General features: G+C 41.3%; 1 protein-coding gene across 2 annotated transcripts in view; it reads right to left on the bottom strand.

Moving 5' to 3' along the window:
* The window catches only part of F13A1 (coagulation factor XIII A chain), an 88780-nt gene that overhangs the window by 17362 nt on the left and 55060 nt on the right, over positions 1-16358 (bottom strand). For both annotated transcript variants that reach the window (XM_084620958.1, XM_084620959.1), the window contains exons 8-11: positions 12690-12828; positions 5541-5644; positions 2163-2251; positions 1069-1222 (exon numbers count right to left, since the gene is read on the bottom strand). In XM_084620958.1, the coding sequence (XP_084477084.1) occupies positions 1069-1222; positions 2163-2251; positions 5541-5644; positions 12690-12828 (486 nt within the window). The remainder of the gene's footprint in view (positions 1-1068; positions 1223-2162; positions 2252-5540; positions 5645-12689; positions 12829-16358) is intronic.

Here is a 16358-nt window from a genome sequence, read left to right as displayed (position 1 = left end):
TAGCGAAATATAAGAAGTGAATACTTGAAGCAATAGTCAGATAATAATTACTGTGGTTCATTATCAATCTAAACTCAATTGACCAGTGGGACTTAGAAAGCAAAAACTCTGTACTCCAACCATGCAGTCCTGGGTAAAGCAGCTTATTTGGGATTAAAATGTTATTTTGATCCTTCTCTGCTTCCCCAATATCACAAATGAATGGGGGAGTGTTGCTAAAGTAAATTAGTAGAGAAGATGGAAGAACACTACCTACTTTTGAGTATATCTGATTCTAGACATGTGGCACAGCCGAGTGGACTTAATTTTTAGCACTGGAAACAGTCTCAGGGTGGTAGGGCTGTGTGACACTCATCCCTTTTTTGTTAAAAAATAAGCACTTACCAAGATACTGTATTTGACATGGAGGAAGCTCATAAGGAATTACTGTCACCCAAGATGTGTCAGACCTTCTGTAGTGGATGATGAAAAATGAGCTAGTCCCCTTTTCTCAGCTCACCCCAGTTGGTTGGGTAAGAGAAGAGCCTTGCCTCACCCACTCTGCAAAATTCCTGTTTGCAGGCCCTTAAAGAAACAGTAACTGATTTTCTCCCACATGCTACTTATTTCTAGGGTCACTTTCTTTCCACCAATACGTTTTATTTCCTAGGGCTTTGCATACTTCAAAACCTCCCAGAATTTTAAAGGGCCATGCCATGTGACCTAGGATGGGCTGACCCTTAGTCACCACTACTTTTAAGGGTCACACTACTGTCACACTTCTGAAGTGGATGATGAAAAACAACTTTTAAAATCTCCTATTTTGAATTAAATAAATTCATCCATGGTTATCCTCTGTTTTCAGATATAGCAACTCCTGTCCAAGGTGTTTTTGAGCGACAGCCTAAGGAGATGTTCTTACAGAAGGATGTGTAATAAGTTTGAGGTGGAATTAAGATACGCCACTTGGAGAAAGCTGTGTGAGAACCCACCTTGCTAGAGGTTTATATATAAATGACAGGAGACCTATTTAAGAAAAATCTACATCCGTATATACAACACTTCATTTTGCCATGTGCAGTCAGTTACCTTCCTGGAACTTGTACTGCTCAGTAATGTCCTTGGTTCCATCACTACCAATTTCCTTGGTCAAGATGAATTTCCCAATGTGGGTCTTATCAATGTGTTCAATCACTCTGGTCCCATCTTTCATTGCTTTTGAGTAAACAATATCACTGTTTACCTATAAAATTAAATAACAAAGCATTACGTCTTCTGTTGTGTTTAAAGCCAATATATCTTCCCCTTGACTCAATGACACAATCACCAAGTCCTACTGATTTAAACGGGACTAGATGCATGTTTAAAATTAAGCACATTAAGCCCCCTTCCTGGACTGGGGCCCAAAACACTTCCAAAAAGGGTTTAATGTTAATGATAATTTGGTAATACTTTAAACTAGCTGTCAGATACACTTGTCATATGGATTTCCTAGTACAGTTGCAGGGCCAGAACTTCAGCTAGTGTAAATCAACGTAGCTCCATGTATAGTCATTGGAGCCAATTTTCACCTGCTGAGGATCTGGCCCACTGTGTCCTTTTGAACAATCAATAGCTATTTAATAACACATTTGTGAAGATTGAGAAATCCTGGCAGCAAGTCTGGTCTCCATGATGCTTGTAAAGGTACTGTCCTGAGTTGAGGAGCCCCACCATCTCAGCAGGAGCACAATTACTTTGCATTCTAATAGAGCCTCACAATGTGCTAGGGGCTGTCAACACATACAGGAAGATACATGCCCTGGCCCAAAGAGCTTACACCACCACCCAGAGCTTCAGAGCCTGCCGGGGAGCCTGCCTGCTGTTACAGTCATTAATGAGAGGCAGGGGCCAATGCAGATTGTGTTATGGAAAGCAGCGAGTAACTTTCTCTGCTGCTCTGGTAACTGGGGTTTCATTTCAACTGGAGCAACTTCTTCTGATTACTACTTTGGCAAGCAGTGCTTCATCAATTTTATCATTCACAAGTGTCATATCAAACCTACTGATCTAAATATAATGACAGGATTTCTATTTTACATGAGTTGTAATGGGAAATAACATTGCAGTCCATGTATTATACCTAGAGACTGACTTACTGTCGCATTTAAATCACGCAAAACACTATTTTTTAAGGTACATACCTCTGCAAAAACAAAAGGTGCATCGAACTGGAAGCAGACATGACCATGTTTAATAGCTTGAACAGAAGCAGGGCCACATCTATACATACCTGAATTGAGATTAGAGGGGGAAGAGAAATAAAAGGTTGAATTTGTTCTCTTTATCTTTAGTTAAAGTAAATATCTAGAATGTGCTAGATTGGGAAAAAACAACTAGCCAAAACCATTCGCTTAAAATAAGAACCTAAGAACAGCCATACTAGGTCAGATCGAAGGTCCATCTAGCCCAGTATCCTGTCTTCCGATAGTGGCCAATGCCAGGTGCCCCAGAGGGAATGAACAGAACAGGTTCAGTGATCCATCCTTTGTCGCCCATTCCCAGCTTCTGACAAACAGAGGTTAAGGACACCATTCCTGTCCAACATGACTAATAGACATTGATGGATCTACCCTCCATGAACTTATCTAGTTCTTTTTTGAATCCTGTTATAGTCTTGGCCTTCACAACATCCTCTGGCAAGAAGTTCCACAGGTTGACTGTGCGTTGTGTGAAGAAATACTTCCTTTTGTTTGTTTTAAACCTGCTGCCTATTAATTTCATTTGGTGACCCCTAGTTCTTGTGTTATGAGAAGGAGTAAATAACACTTCCTTATTTACTTCCTCCACAGTCATGATTTTATAGACCTCTATCATTTCCCCCTTTAGTTATCTCTTTTCCAAGCTGAAAAGTCCCAGTCTTATTAATCTCTCCTCATACAGCAGCCGTTCCATACCCCTAATCATTTTTTTTTTTGCTGTTTTCTGAACCTTTTCCAATTCCAATGTACATGAAATAAAAAGATAGGTTTTACCTAGTGTCATAAGCCCGACTATCTCCTTTGCTGAGGGCATAATATTCCACTGGTATCTGTACTGCAAAGATAGCATATTATACCTGGTACATGTACAGCACTGCAGGTGTCTTTGGACTCATGTGCTAGGTGTGAGATGCAGCAACAAAACTGTTCATTAATGAAAATGGAGACTTTGCTTCCCTTCCACTTTCAGGGCCTCATTCTGCTACCCTGACAAACTCTGATTGCAGTGAGACTACTTGCAGAGTGAAGTACTACTCAGTGTGATAAGAGTATCAGAATCAGGCCTTCAGTGTCTGAGGTTATTTAAAGAGAGGGGGAAAAAAGCTTTTACAAGTGCTATTGATGGAACTTAAGCCACACTTCTCCCAGGCCCCGCAATATTTCCCCACTCTAGTTTTTTGATGTTCTAACCTCAGCTTGCCACAGGTGCACATGCATGTACCCACAAATGCTACATTCAACCAAGGTAAGATCATGGCGCTGATTTTTACTTGAAAACAGTGATGTTTTCATCTACCTTTTTTAAGTGATTTGGGAGTTTCTGAAAGGTGATGAACTGACAGAACTCGGTCCCTATTCACCATGATTTCAGTGGAGTTACACCGGTGCAAAACTGGAGTAACTAAGTGCTGAATCAGGCCCTTTGTCCGCTGTTTAGCCCCTGATAAAGCACCGACACGTTGCTCCACGTTTTCCATATTGCCCCACCAGCATGCCTCAGTCCTCAGCCATAGGTACTACTTCCGAGGTCATTCAGTTGTTTCTTCTCTGCTGGAATTGCCAGCAACTGCCAAATTAATGCCAGTTTTACCACATGGAGACCTGTTTGCTAGGAACTGGACTGATAGCATCAACTCATTTCACATGCTCAAGGCCACAGAACAACTTATGTTGTAATAACTTATAGCCACAATTGACCCAGACAGGAAAGGCTCCATGTTCTATTACCAACTCAGTGAACCATCCAGTCCCAAATCTGAAGCTATCTAACAGTTGGCACCTTAATGACACACTTTTTGCTTCACTGTTTAGCATAAGCCTCAAGTGCTGGAAATGTCATTCAGTATGAGCTGATTTGAGTTAAAGCTGACAAGCTTGGAGGAGCTCAGTCTGTCAGAGTGTGAACCTAGGAAACATCTGACTGCCGCTGTCTTAAGAATATATCTTTGAATTGAGTGAGCAGGAAATTAAGAAATGTAACAGCAATAGTGGATTTTCATTTTTCTCTACCATCTAGAGAATGCAGCCACAGGAATTTACGGAGAGAAATTAGCATTATGGCATATGTTATATACTCCCAAAATACTTGGTTTAAAACCGTTACATCCCCTCTCACTCTTCTACAGGGCAGCTCTGTTATCACAAATACATTTAACGTTCCTGGGGCTGGGTCCAAACTCCAGCGAAGGCAATTGGAGTCCTTTCATTAGCTTCAACGTTCTTTGGATCAGGCACCTTTCCCTTCCACATGTCCTTTCCTCACTCCACTGTGCTATGAGTTGGCTTGCAGGCTGGTCACAGGGCTCATGGAATCCGGAATCCCATGACTTCTCCATTTTTCTCCTTGAGCCCTTTGACTTTTGGGTGGCCATGCTGTGGAAAATACCACAGTCTCTCCCCACCCTTGAAGTCATCCCTGGGCTCAGCGTATGCCACTTGCTGAGACTGAAGGGAGAGGGCTACTCCTTTACTGAAGGGGGATGTAAATAAGTCTCAACCTGTAACAATCAGTATCAAAATGTAGGACCAACACCTAAATACTATGGTGAGGGCACTTTAGAAATCTGATTAAATAAAGTTTGCCCTGGTCTACACTGGTGGAGGGGTGTCGACCTAAGATACGCAACTTCAGCTACGCAAATAGCATAGCTGAAGTCGGCGTATCTAAGGTTGACTTATCTGGCCATGAGGATGGCGGCGAGTCAACTGCTGTTGCTCCCCTGTCGACTCCGCTTCCACCTCTTACAAGCTGGAGTTCCGGAGTCGACGGGGAGCGCGTTCAGGGATCGATTTATCACGTCTAGACGAGACGCGATAAATCGATCCCCGATAGATCAATCACTACCTGCCGATCCAGTGGGTAGTGAAGACCTGCCCTTGGTTTCATCAAAATGTTCTATGTTTCACCTGTGATTTTTTCAAAGTAATGTCCACTATAAAATTCCTATCCTTCCTATCAGTATGCACAGAAATTCTGCTTTGAACATGCTTTCAATGGGAAACAATATGCAGCCCCCCCTCCCGCCTTAAAAGAAGTCAAGGTTATACATGGGTTGCATCAAAACCTTTTGGTATTGCAGAATATGGAATGCTGGTCTTTAATACATAATACTATATAAAGTACATACCACCTAACCCAACAAAAGTGGCTGAATTATGGCACAGAGTGTCTTGTTTTCCTCTGGCCAAATTCTATGCCCACTGAGATAATTGGTGCTTTTATATCTATTGGGGGAGAATGAGAAATCCATCTCCAAATCTTCTCCACAGCTACTGACTTCAGTCTAAGGACTAAAATACAAAGACTGCATGCAGGATTACCATCACTGTTTTCTTGAGGAGTACTATCTACGACTTGCCATCCTCCAAAACCAACGGGAAGATCAGGTCTTGCCATCCATGCCTCGTTCCAGCAGTGATAGTTCCTTACACAGGAAAACAGACAAGAATATTCAATACTAAAGCATAAAAATAAATATCAGAACAAGCCTGTGTCTTAATGTCTCACTGTTGCAATGAAAATCTCATAAGAATTTTCTGGGTCCAACAGTTTATATGTTGCAGAGGACAGATCAAGCCAGATCCCCAGGCCCAATAATTTGGTGCCTGCTGAAGCTTGATGGGGAGTATCAGAAAGGTAGGTATAAGCCTTCTTTGCAATCCCCTGATCCTCAAGCCCAGTCCAGTGCCAAGAAGCCAATTAGAGGAGCCTGAAAGATGCTCTAAATGGCACTTAATGCATAGCCCCCCTAAAAAGAGATTCAGGCAGCTAGGAATTGTTGGTGCACAATGGTGCTCCTGCCACAATCCTTTTTTTCAGAGTAGCAGCCGTGTTAGTCTGTATTCGCAAAAAGAAAAGGAGGACTTGTGGCACCTTAGAGACTACAGACTAACACGGCTGCTACTCTGAAACCTGTCATTATGCAAGGCACTGAATTTAGCCGTATGGAAATTTTTTAAATGTGTTAGTCTCTAAGGTGCCACAAGTCCTCCTTTTCTTTTTGCGAATCCTTTTTTTGTCAGCCACGTCCCCAAGAATGGGGGCTGTGAGAAGGGTGCCAGTCAATTCTATCTCAGAGAATACCTCTATGCAAGAGAAATCCCTAACTGCCCATGTATGCTGGTGTTAACACTGCTTTGTGATTCCTGAACGGTATAAAGCAGACCTAGCCAGGCTGATGACTAGGTAATCTTAAACAGAGGTTTCAGTACCAACTATACAACTGGTAATATGCACAACTATGTTCATTCTGATAGTTAAAACAAACAAACGAGCTTGTCTGGTTTCTGTGTAAAGTTGCAGGTGCAGGTTTATTAACTGACCCTGCACTGGATATATAAACAAATAGTTCCCTAACTCCTTGTAGGTCATTTTTGAATGCCACAAACCAAAGACTAAGCTTTTTAAAGAGGAATAGTTGCGTTAGTTTGCGGACGATATTAAGCTGGGAGCGGTTGCAAGTGCTTTGGAGGACAGGATTAAAATTCAAAATGATCTGGACAAACTGCAGAAATGGTCTGAAGTAAATAGGATGAAATTCAATAAGGACAAAGGCCACTTAGGAAGGAACAATCAATTGCACATATACAAAATAGGAAATGACTGCCTAGGAAGGAGTACTGCAGAAAGGGATCTGGGGGTCATAGTAGATCACAAGCTACATATGAGTCAACAGTGCAATACCGTTGCAAAAAAGTGAACATCATTCTGGGATGTATTAGCAGGAGTGTTGGAAGCAAGACACGAGAAATAATTCTTCCACTCTACTCCATGCTAATTAGGAGTATTGTGTCCCGTTCTGAGTGCCACATTTCAAGAAGGATGTGGACAAATTGGAGAAAGTCCAGAGAATAGCACCAAAAACGATTACAAGTCTAGAAAACATAATGTATGAGCAGCAGTCCCTCTAATTTTTCCACCTCACGTGCGGAATGAATTTTGTTATGTGCAACATAAACTCATCACCTGCATATTGGTGCACATAATAAAATTTATGTGGTGGAGGTGGGGCCGAGGGGTTCGGAGTGTGGGAAGGGGCTCAGGGCTGGGGCAGAGGGTTGGGTGCAGGGGGTAAGGGCTCCAGCGGGGGGTACAGGCTCTACGTTGGGAGCCAGGGATGAGGGGTTTGGGGTGCAGGAGGGTGCTCTGGGGCTACATCCTCACGAGAGGACTCTCCCCAGCTGTCTCTCCCACCACAGCAGCACCTGGGGAGGGGGGCACTTCTCCATGCCGCAGCAGCTCTGGGGCTGGGGCCACAGGATAGGCACCCCTCCCTCAGCAGGTTTGGGCCAGGGATGGGTTCGGGCCTGGCTGGGCCGCCCCACCCCAGCTGTGGCTGGGTTCAGACCAGGGTAGGGGCACTCTGGCCGGTCCGGGTGCTCCAGGTGCAGCAGAGTTGGGGGCCAGGCTATGTCTGGGCCTGGGGAGATGCCCCTCCCCCCAGGTGGGTTTCCTGAGCGCCTGTGCAGTGCTAAGAAGGATGCTGTGCAGCTGAGCAGCTTACAGGGAACTTAGCCTATGAGGGAAGATTGAAAAAATGGGGTTAGTTCAGTCTGGAGAAGAGAAGACTGAGAGGGGACATACTAACAATTTTCAAGTAATTAAAAGGTTGTTACAAGGAGATGGGAGAAAAATTGTTGTCGTTGACCTCTGAGGATAAGACAAGAAGCAATGAGCTTAAATTGCAGCAACGGTGATTTAAGTTGGACATTAGGAAAAACTTACTAACTGTCAGGAAGGTTAAGCACTGGAATAAATTGCATAGGGAGGTTGTAGAATCTAAATCACTGGAGTTTTTTAAGAGCAGGTTAGACAAACACCTGTCAGGGATGGTCTAGATAAACTTAGTCCTGCCATGAGTCATGGACTAGATGATCTGTAGAGGTCCCTTTCAATGATTAGGTCTAACTTTAAAAAAATATGCAAAAAGCAATTTACTTTGTTAGAATTTTCCAACTCTCCCTTGGTAATACTGCAGAAGGTAGAGAGACCCCAACTGAATCATCAGTGCCATGGTGCTAAGTTTTCCTTGGAGGTTTTCCATGTAAGCAAAAAATAGGCCCAGCTCTCTTAGTTTCTAATTAGTTCACAGACTCACGTGCTATGGTTGCCCATGTTAGAGGTCATATCTCCACAGGACCAAGTTCCATGGATCTGGGAACTAGGGGTGCTGGGGGTTCTGCTGCACCCCCTGGCTTGAAGTGGTTTCTATTATATCCAGGGTTTGCAGTTTGGTTCAATGGCTCTCAGCACCCCCACTATACCAATTGTTCCAGCACCCTTGCCAAGTGCTGTTCCATGAGCCACATGCGTTATGTTCAAAGGCATTTAAGTGGTTAGTTTAAGCACAGACTTGAAATGCCCTCACTTGGCTGGGTGCTTGAAAAACACCACCAGGTCATCTTATTTACAATCTGTCGAGAATGTTTCAAAGATGAACCACCCTAACGAGAAAGATGGCTCTTGTAACTTTCTTTCTGAAATTTTATTAGAGCTCAAGGGAGAGCACAAACAAGGAGGAAAAAAACCCAACACGAGTTTCTTGCAACAGCTTCAAGAGTCAACCAAGTGTTTGAATTTTGTTATTAACAAAAATGGGGGAGGAGAAAGTAGCAATTTTCTTTGCAAATTATGTGTATCCTGCCAGCAGATATGAATGAAATTACATCTGTGTAGCCACTGATACTTCCCTAATCCATGCAATATTAGCAATAAAATTGCAGCCAGAATGGATTGTTAAACTCCGACCATTTCATTAGTAATAGGTGAAAAAAACAGAAATGTAGAGGAGTCAGTGGGCTCTGAGGCTTGTCTAACAAGACATTTCAAAGCAGAAATAAATGCTTGGATCAGGGAAAAACTTGTCAGTTAGGAGAGTTAATGAAGCAGGACTACAGAAAAAGAATTATTCAAGAAAAGTGACGCACACAACTAGAATTTTTGATACTGCTGAATGCGGCGTAGTGAGTCATTCTCATAGAGCCTTTGGTGAACCACTGTCTGGTAGGTGGGTTTTTGAAAGTTATGACGATGCCATGTGAGAAGAGACAATCTCTGCCCCGAAGCACTTAAAATCCAACTTTGAATCAAACTCAGATGTTCTTGGTTTTGAGTGTGACCAAAGGACAGAAGGTAAAAAACAGAGGGGAGGAGGCCATGAATGAAACTAATCTTATTTGGTGAGTAGACACTGCAATGTAATAACTTGACTGTAAGCTCTGTGGCGGGGACTGTTTTTTTGTTTGTATAATGCCTGGCACAATGGGATTGAGATTTATATATGCTACTGCAATACAAATGATAAATAAGTATGATGACATTGGGTGAGGATGGATAAATACATATTCACTTGTGCTTCCCCAGATTTGGGGGGATTCTTCCATCCCTAAAACATAATCTAAAGTTCCTTCCAGCTCCAAAACATACTGGGCCACATGCTTGACTGGTGCAAGTGAGCACTGTTCTATTGACTTCAATAGAGCTACGCCGCGTACTAGCAGCTGAGGGTCTGGCCCTATATATAGACAATTATTTAAACTGAAGTTGTAGCTCTTATATCTAAACCAGCCAGAGACTAAACAAAATGATAGAAAAACTAATAAAAAATGACCAGGTGGCAGACTTTTATGCCTGGCAGACAATTTAAGAAGAGTACTTTACAGGGCTCATATGGTTAGGGACATATTGGATGAGAAAGGACATTAGGATTGAGTATAGCACTGAAGAATGTCTTCCACACCACAAGAAATTTGGTTTTGGAGTTAGAGAGAGGGTGGAGCCTGGAAGATTGGAGTTCAACACCTCAGAAGGGATCGCTACTCAGGCCTCCATCTTACAGTGAGCTTGGCATGGAAGAAGCTCCTGCACCCACATGGAGCCTCATTGATTTTAACAGGGCTCTGCCTGATTGGAGATCAATACTAGGATCAAGGCACAATAGTAAGATCCCTTCAAGGTATATTCCTTACGTGTCTGTACATAATTAAAAAAAACTAAAGTAAGGAGAAGCAGTCAATAATGACAGTAATCTGACCAAGTTCTTAAAAATAACTTCTGGAAAAGTCTGTGTAATTCTTTATATATGTTTTCATCCTGGGAAAAAATGCTTTTTTCTAAAAATAAGTAAATGCATATCAGATACCAAGCACTTGGGTGCAGCCCCATGCCTAGAGATGGGTCTGAACAAAAATCCTGGATCCAAACATCCCTGAATTCTGGCAGTGCTAGAAATAGGAACACAGATCCATCTTTTGCAGCTCCAGGGAATAAAATAGTCAACTGCTGTAGACGTTCATAAAGGAAAGAGATCCTAACTTCCAGTTGCCTAGGGATTATAAATAAATTAAAAAAGAAAAGTCAAGACATTTTTTTCAAAAATTGTTATAAATACCTTGAACATGTCATCTTAAAAAAAATAAAAAGCTACACTGAAATAACATCAAGGATAAGACACAAACCATTTAAAGTCTGAGTTAGAGCTACCACAGAGTGGTACAAGGTAATGAAGAGAAAGGACACAAAGGAGAAATGGGAAGTGCTGTAAGATAAATTAATGTACGCCTAAGGGGTTATGTGCACCATGTAGCAATAAATACATTATGAGGAGAAAGAGATGAACAAGGAAGCCCAAAGTAATCAAGACAAAGAAAGAGGTATATAAAATGTGGGGTGTAAAACATTGCGGGCCAGTTCCTCAGCTCAAGTGAATTGGCACAGTTCCCTGGACTTCAATGGAGCTTCGTCTATTTACACCCGCTCAGAATCTGTCCCCAGCTTCAGAGGAAAACCTGAACAATTATTGAATGAAGTGAAAAATATTGAAAAATGGTAGGGAAATGAAAAGGAAAAAGTCACAAGTGGTTAAGACAAATATGACTTTGAGTACATGGGGAAAAAGAGCTTGGTGAAGCTGTTAGTAGAGTGTCTAACATACTGCAGGTTTCAGAGGAGCAGCCGTGCTAGTCTGTATTCGCAAAAAGAAAAAGGAGTACTTGTGGCACCTTAGAGACTAACATACTTGACTATATACAAAGGGCCTGATTCTTCTCTCACATCAGTTATACACCACTGTATCTTCAGTAGAGTTACTCTCAATTTATACCAGTGTAAGTTGCAGGAGAATCATACCTACAGAAATGTTATATTGTCTTCTGGTCATTAGAGTAAATGCTAAATTTGAATTTTGGAACCCTGGGATCACAAAGTATAGGCTTCAAAATAGATATATTACAGACACAGAACTACGTAATGTTGTTGTAGCTGTGCCGGTCCCAGGATATTATCTCACCCACCTTGTCTCTCTAGACACAGAGCTATTTGTTTTCTGTGCAATTTATATAGGATGGCATATGGGTGGTTCTGTGAGATGCACTGACTTATGCTATCATGAAAGAGAATTTTTCCTTGGAAATTGACATGTAATTCTTACATAGATTCCAAAACCTGGATCCTTCCCCCCTGACAATGGAACTCATGGAGATGACATCAGGGCTGCAATTATAATAGGCTCAGTCTTTTTGTCCTCAGGACAGTAGATTTGTTCCAGTTTTTATGTTATAAAGAATCCAGATCTTGGATTGTTAATGAAGCATCCTGATGAATGAATATTATTCTACCGATGAGGTGAAGAAATCATTCACACAAATCAGGAATATTAACAGTGGGCAGAACAAGAATCTACTGAATGTAGGAATGTATATAGAAGGCAGAATCATTGCTCCACAGAAAGAGAGATGTTGTGGTATGGTAATCCACAGATCATTTCTGCTGAATGTAGAACTTAATCAATATATATTGCTCTTCTCACTCCAGACAGGAGAATGGGAAAGTTGAAGGGAGAAAACAGCAGAATTGTCTTCTGCAAACCTAAGGTGGTCTTGGGTCAAATAATATAGTGATCCGATATCTTGTTATTTTTATAAAGCTAATCGAAGTATTAAAGAGTCCTGTCCTATATCTTTTAAAAATGTATCTGATTTATTTTAAAGTTTTCCCATCTGCAGCTCTGGATGCAGGTACCAAATTTAAATAAAACATGCAAATAGGAAACTATCAAAAGCAACAGAAAATTTCCCATGACTTCAATGGACATTAGATCAGGAATTAAATCCAAGCTATGAAATCCTCCAAGCAAAATTGGAGATACCCAACACCTAGCAAGATTGGGCCCTCTGTTAGGTTTTCTAGAGTTCAGCAATTATTGCCACTTAGGTATTCACCCTTTCTTCCAAGTTGCTTATATGCGTGGTATATTGAACGCTGACTCTTGAACTGATCCCTTGCCTTTTTCCATGTTGAACAGTTTACATTCCTTGCCCTATTTATTAACTAGCTTTTATTCCACAGTTTGCAACTACGTCTTTCGATAATCTAGCAGTATTCTTTAAATAGAATAGCAGAGACATACGAAACCTTGATCATCTGTCATGTTTTATGTGCACAGAGATGATAGGTTTGCTGGGACAGCTCACCAGATCGAGTCTTTTGTGAGTTTGGAGTCCATTTTCCCTTCTTCATCTACAAAGACATCCAGTTGTAAATTGGCATTGTTATCATGGGCAGAGGAATAATTGGTAACAATTCTTCCAGGTATCCCTATGCACCTCAGAACTGGAGTGGAAAGAGAAAGGAAATGAAAAGGATGATTTGAGGCAATATGATAATATATTGGCAAGAGGATGAGTAGATAGAATGGGTAGATAGATTGGAGGAGATTATAGGTATACTTCAGGTGGAAGCAGGGTGGGAGGATGGAAAGATAACCTGGGCCTTTATTCTTTCAATGCTTTCCATTTGTAAAACAACCCCCATCCCCTCCAGCCGCTCCCCACACATAGTCTGCCTTTAGCACATGAAAAAAAGTAACAGTTAGGCTTCCCAAAAAACTAAGACACAATAGAGGGTAAACACTGGTCCTTCCAGCAGTGATAAGCTTTGAAGTGAATGGAAGACTTTATTAGAAGGGCCACTGTTAGAAGGTTTCTTTAAGTTTAGTTGGAATTTTCCAATGTTACATTTGGAGGAACCTAGAGAATCCAAAAAATATAACAGAAATCGATATTGAGAAAGAAAACTGAATTATTTACAAGTGTCAGGGTTAGAGAATTTAAACAAAGCACATTACATATTTTGTACCAATCGCTCACTAATAATACTTTGAACTTCTGTAATCACCTTTTATTAGATGATCTCACAGTGAATTAAAAAAATGCATTCAATCCTAGAACATCTCAGTGAAGCATGTAATTGTTATCTCTGTTTTTACGGATGGGAAAGCTAAGATGTAGTCAGGTTAACGCTCTTGTTCAGCTGGTACAGTGCATCATGGGAGTCCCATGGCCATGGTATAGCACAGGAGATGGGAGTCCAACTAGGGACGCGCAGCTCTCAGAGAAGAATTGGGGGCGGGAGGGGGTCTGAGGCATCTGAACAACAACTTCCATGAGACACGGCGGCAGCATTTTTGAATTGAATATTTCGATTTTCAGACGAGCTTTTTTGTTCTTAATTTTTTTGATGAAAAGCCAAATGTTTCCACAGGAGGCAGATACTGTTTTGGGGAGGGGAAGGGGTTGAAAACCCAATTTACTGTCACAAAACAATTTCAGTGGAAAAGTTTGGACTGCCCTCTATGGTGCTATGTAGGCTAACGTCACTACTGTGACTTTCAATAAAGAGCAACACCACACATATGTTTTAAATTGTTTGATGACAAATTACCTGGATGCATGGATCTCATACATACCTATAGATTAAATTTCATTCCAATGCCTTCCCAGACTTCCAGCACATGAGCGCCTTTGGGGCTCATTGGAAATAATTCATCTGGCTATTTTAAGATCAATGACTTAGTTTACTTTTCTCCAGAATGTTTTAGCATTTTAAAACAGATGATTGTCTTGAATCAGTATGGTAATCTTGGAAAACTGGATTGGTTGCAGTTGCAGTCATAAAATGTTACAAGCTTCAAATAACTCAAAACTCAAAGCAATTATTTTAGCTGAATTAGCCATCCCCCTATTCACTGTCATCTTGACGCTCATTCGCAGTGGCTCCTTTTCATGTAAGCAGCTATATGCTAGATATGCCACTGCCCAGCGTTATAACTTGCTAATCATCAATTTTTTTTGTTTGTCATCTGGCTTCGTAACAACAATGAATGCTAGATCTCTAACTGCACTTGGTATGTTAGTAGGCCTACCTTGACAGATTCTGCCCTAAGATGCACATGTGTCTCCTATTGACTACAGGTGGCCCTGAATCTACACTGCATTACTTCAGTTTTATAAATAGGGTATAGCTAGACCAGTGGTTCCCAAACTTTAACAACCTGTGAACCCCTTTCATTAAAATGTCAAGTCTTGCAGACCCCCTGCTAAAAATGAATATTTCCAGGGATTTTCTCCTTGACCCAAGTATAAATTATAAAAGCAATGATCTTGGAAATATGAAATTTGTTTTTATGACATGTTTATTACACACTATTATTTATCATCATTACAGTATTTTTATTACATTATGAAAACGGCAACACTCTTCCAAGATCTCACTTTCATAGCTTGTATCACTTTGAATAAGCCTGTTATAAGACAAGGCTTTCATCAAGGAGTATCAGATGTGAAACAGCATAAAGGTATTTAAGAAGCCAACTCAAAGAGTTCCTCCTACACAAGCATTCATGTCTTGAGCAGTCCAGGCAAAGAACACACATTACAACAAAGCTTAAACTTGTTCTTCATAATAATTTTAAAAACAATACTAGCTGCCTATTTAATTTTAAAAACAGCAAAAAAAAATCTACCTCCCTTTCCATTTCTTATAAGGAGTCTTGAAGTTTAAATCTCCTCAGTGGGATAAATATGCTTGCTTTGACCTGCTTAGCTCTTGGAAGTCCAGGTGCTAAAGGCTTATGGCCCCGTACTACCCAGGGTCCCTAAGGACAGCTCTGTCTGCCATTAGGGAATTTTTTTCCCCGAGAACCCCCTGTTTGGGAACCACTGAGCTAGAGGAATGCAGAAATGAATCAGTCCCAATGGGAGCTGTGCACCTGTGGTTCAGACGGCAAAATTTGGCCCGCTGTGTATAACGGTATGTCTGCAATGGAGGAGGTTTTTGGTGTACTGCAGGACAGAGGTGGGAGGGTGAGCGGGCAAAAAGCATCATCTAATGGCTATAGGAATTTCAAATGACTGGTGGTACCTACCAGCAGTGGCATGATCACAATACTCGTAGCATGTAGAAGATAGGGTTGTATTGGAGTCCTGCTAGTCCTGATATAAGTAAGGTATTTGGTACAGTGTGCGTGTTTCCGATGAAGAGACGTATATCTAAACTAAAGATACACACACACACACACACCTCAATATTCAGAAATGGAGGTTTTGGACGTATCTTTCTTGTCAGAACCATTCCATAATAATAGAATTTCATTGTTTTGGGTCTAGCTTTCTGGCTGCTGCACTTTATAAAACAGAATTTTTACTTTTGTTTGGGGAGTCAGTGAGCAGGAATAGCGAATTTTGTGCTTGTCAAAGGTGGAAGATTGGCAACCCTCGCAGTTTAAGAGGCTTAATTCTCCACTGGCTATTCGTGCTATGATCAGGGCTATATCACACATTTTTGTCTATACTAGAGACCCCACCATGGCTACTACTTTTAGAGCTGTACCAGGGGCAGTACAATGCTGAGAAATTTTAAGAAACAACTGACTGTTAACAAGGCCATACAATCTTGCATGCTAGACAGGACCTGAATTTCTACTGCAAAAATCAAAAGGGAAAAAATATTTTCAAAAACTTTTCAGGTCTTCCTCCAGCAATTAGCTGGAGCTCTCAGAGCAGAATGGTCTCTGAATCATAGAATATCAGGACTGGAAGGGACCTCAGGAGGTCATCTAGTCCAACCCCCTGCTCAAAGCAGGACCAATCCCCAATTTTTGCCCCAAATCCCTAAATGGCCCCCTCAAGGATTGAACTCACAACCCTGGGTTTAGCAGGCCAATGCTCAAACTTTGACTGTCTTTGTTTAAGATTACCACTACTTGCAAACAGCTGGTCATTGAAATTCCATGGGGAATTGACTATAATCACAGTATATTGGCTCTACTTTTGCTCCCAAACAGGAATCAACCCACTCCAGAA

Source organism: Lepidochelys olivacea (genome assembly GCF_965140295.1).
Source record: "Lepidochelys olivacea isolate rLepOli2 genome assembly, chromosome: 2".
In the NCBI taxonomy this organism is placed as follows: Eukaryota; Metazoa; Chordata; order Testudines; family Cheloniidae; genus Lepidochelys; species Lepidochelys olivacea.
Note: the sequence above shows the minus strand (reverse complement) of the source record. Positions and strands in the feature narration are given on the sequence as shown.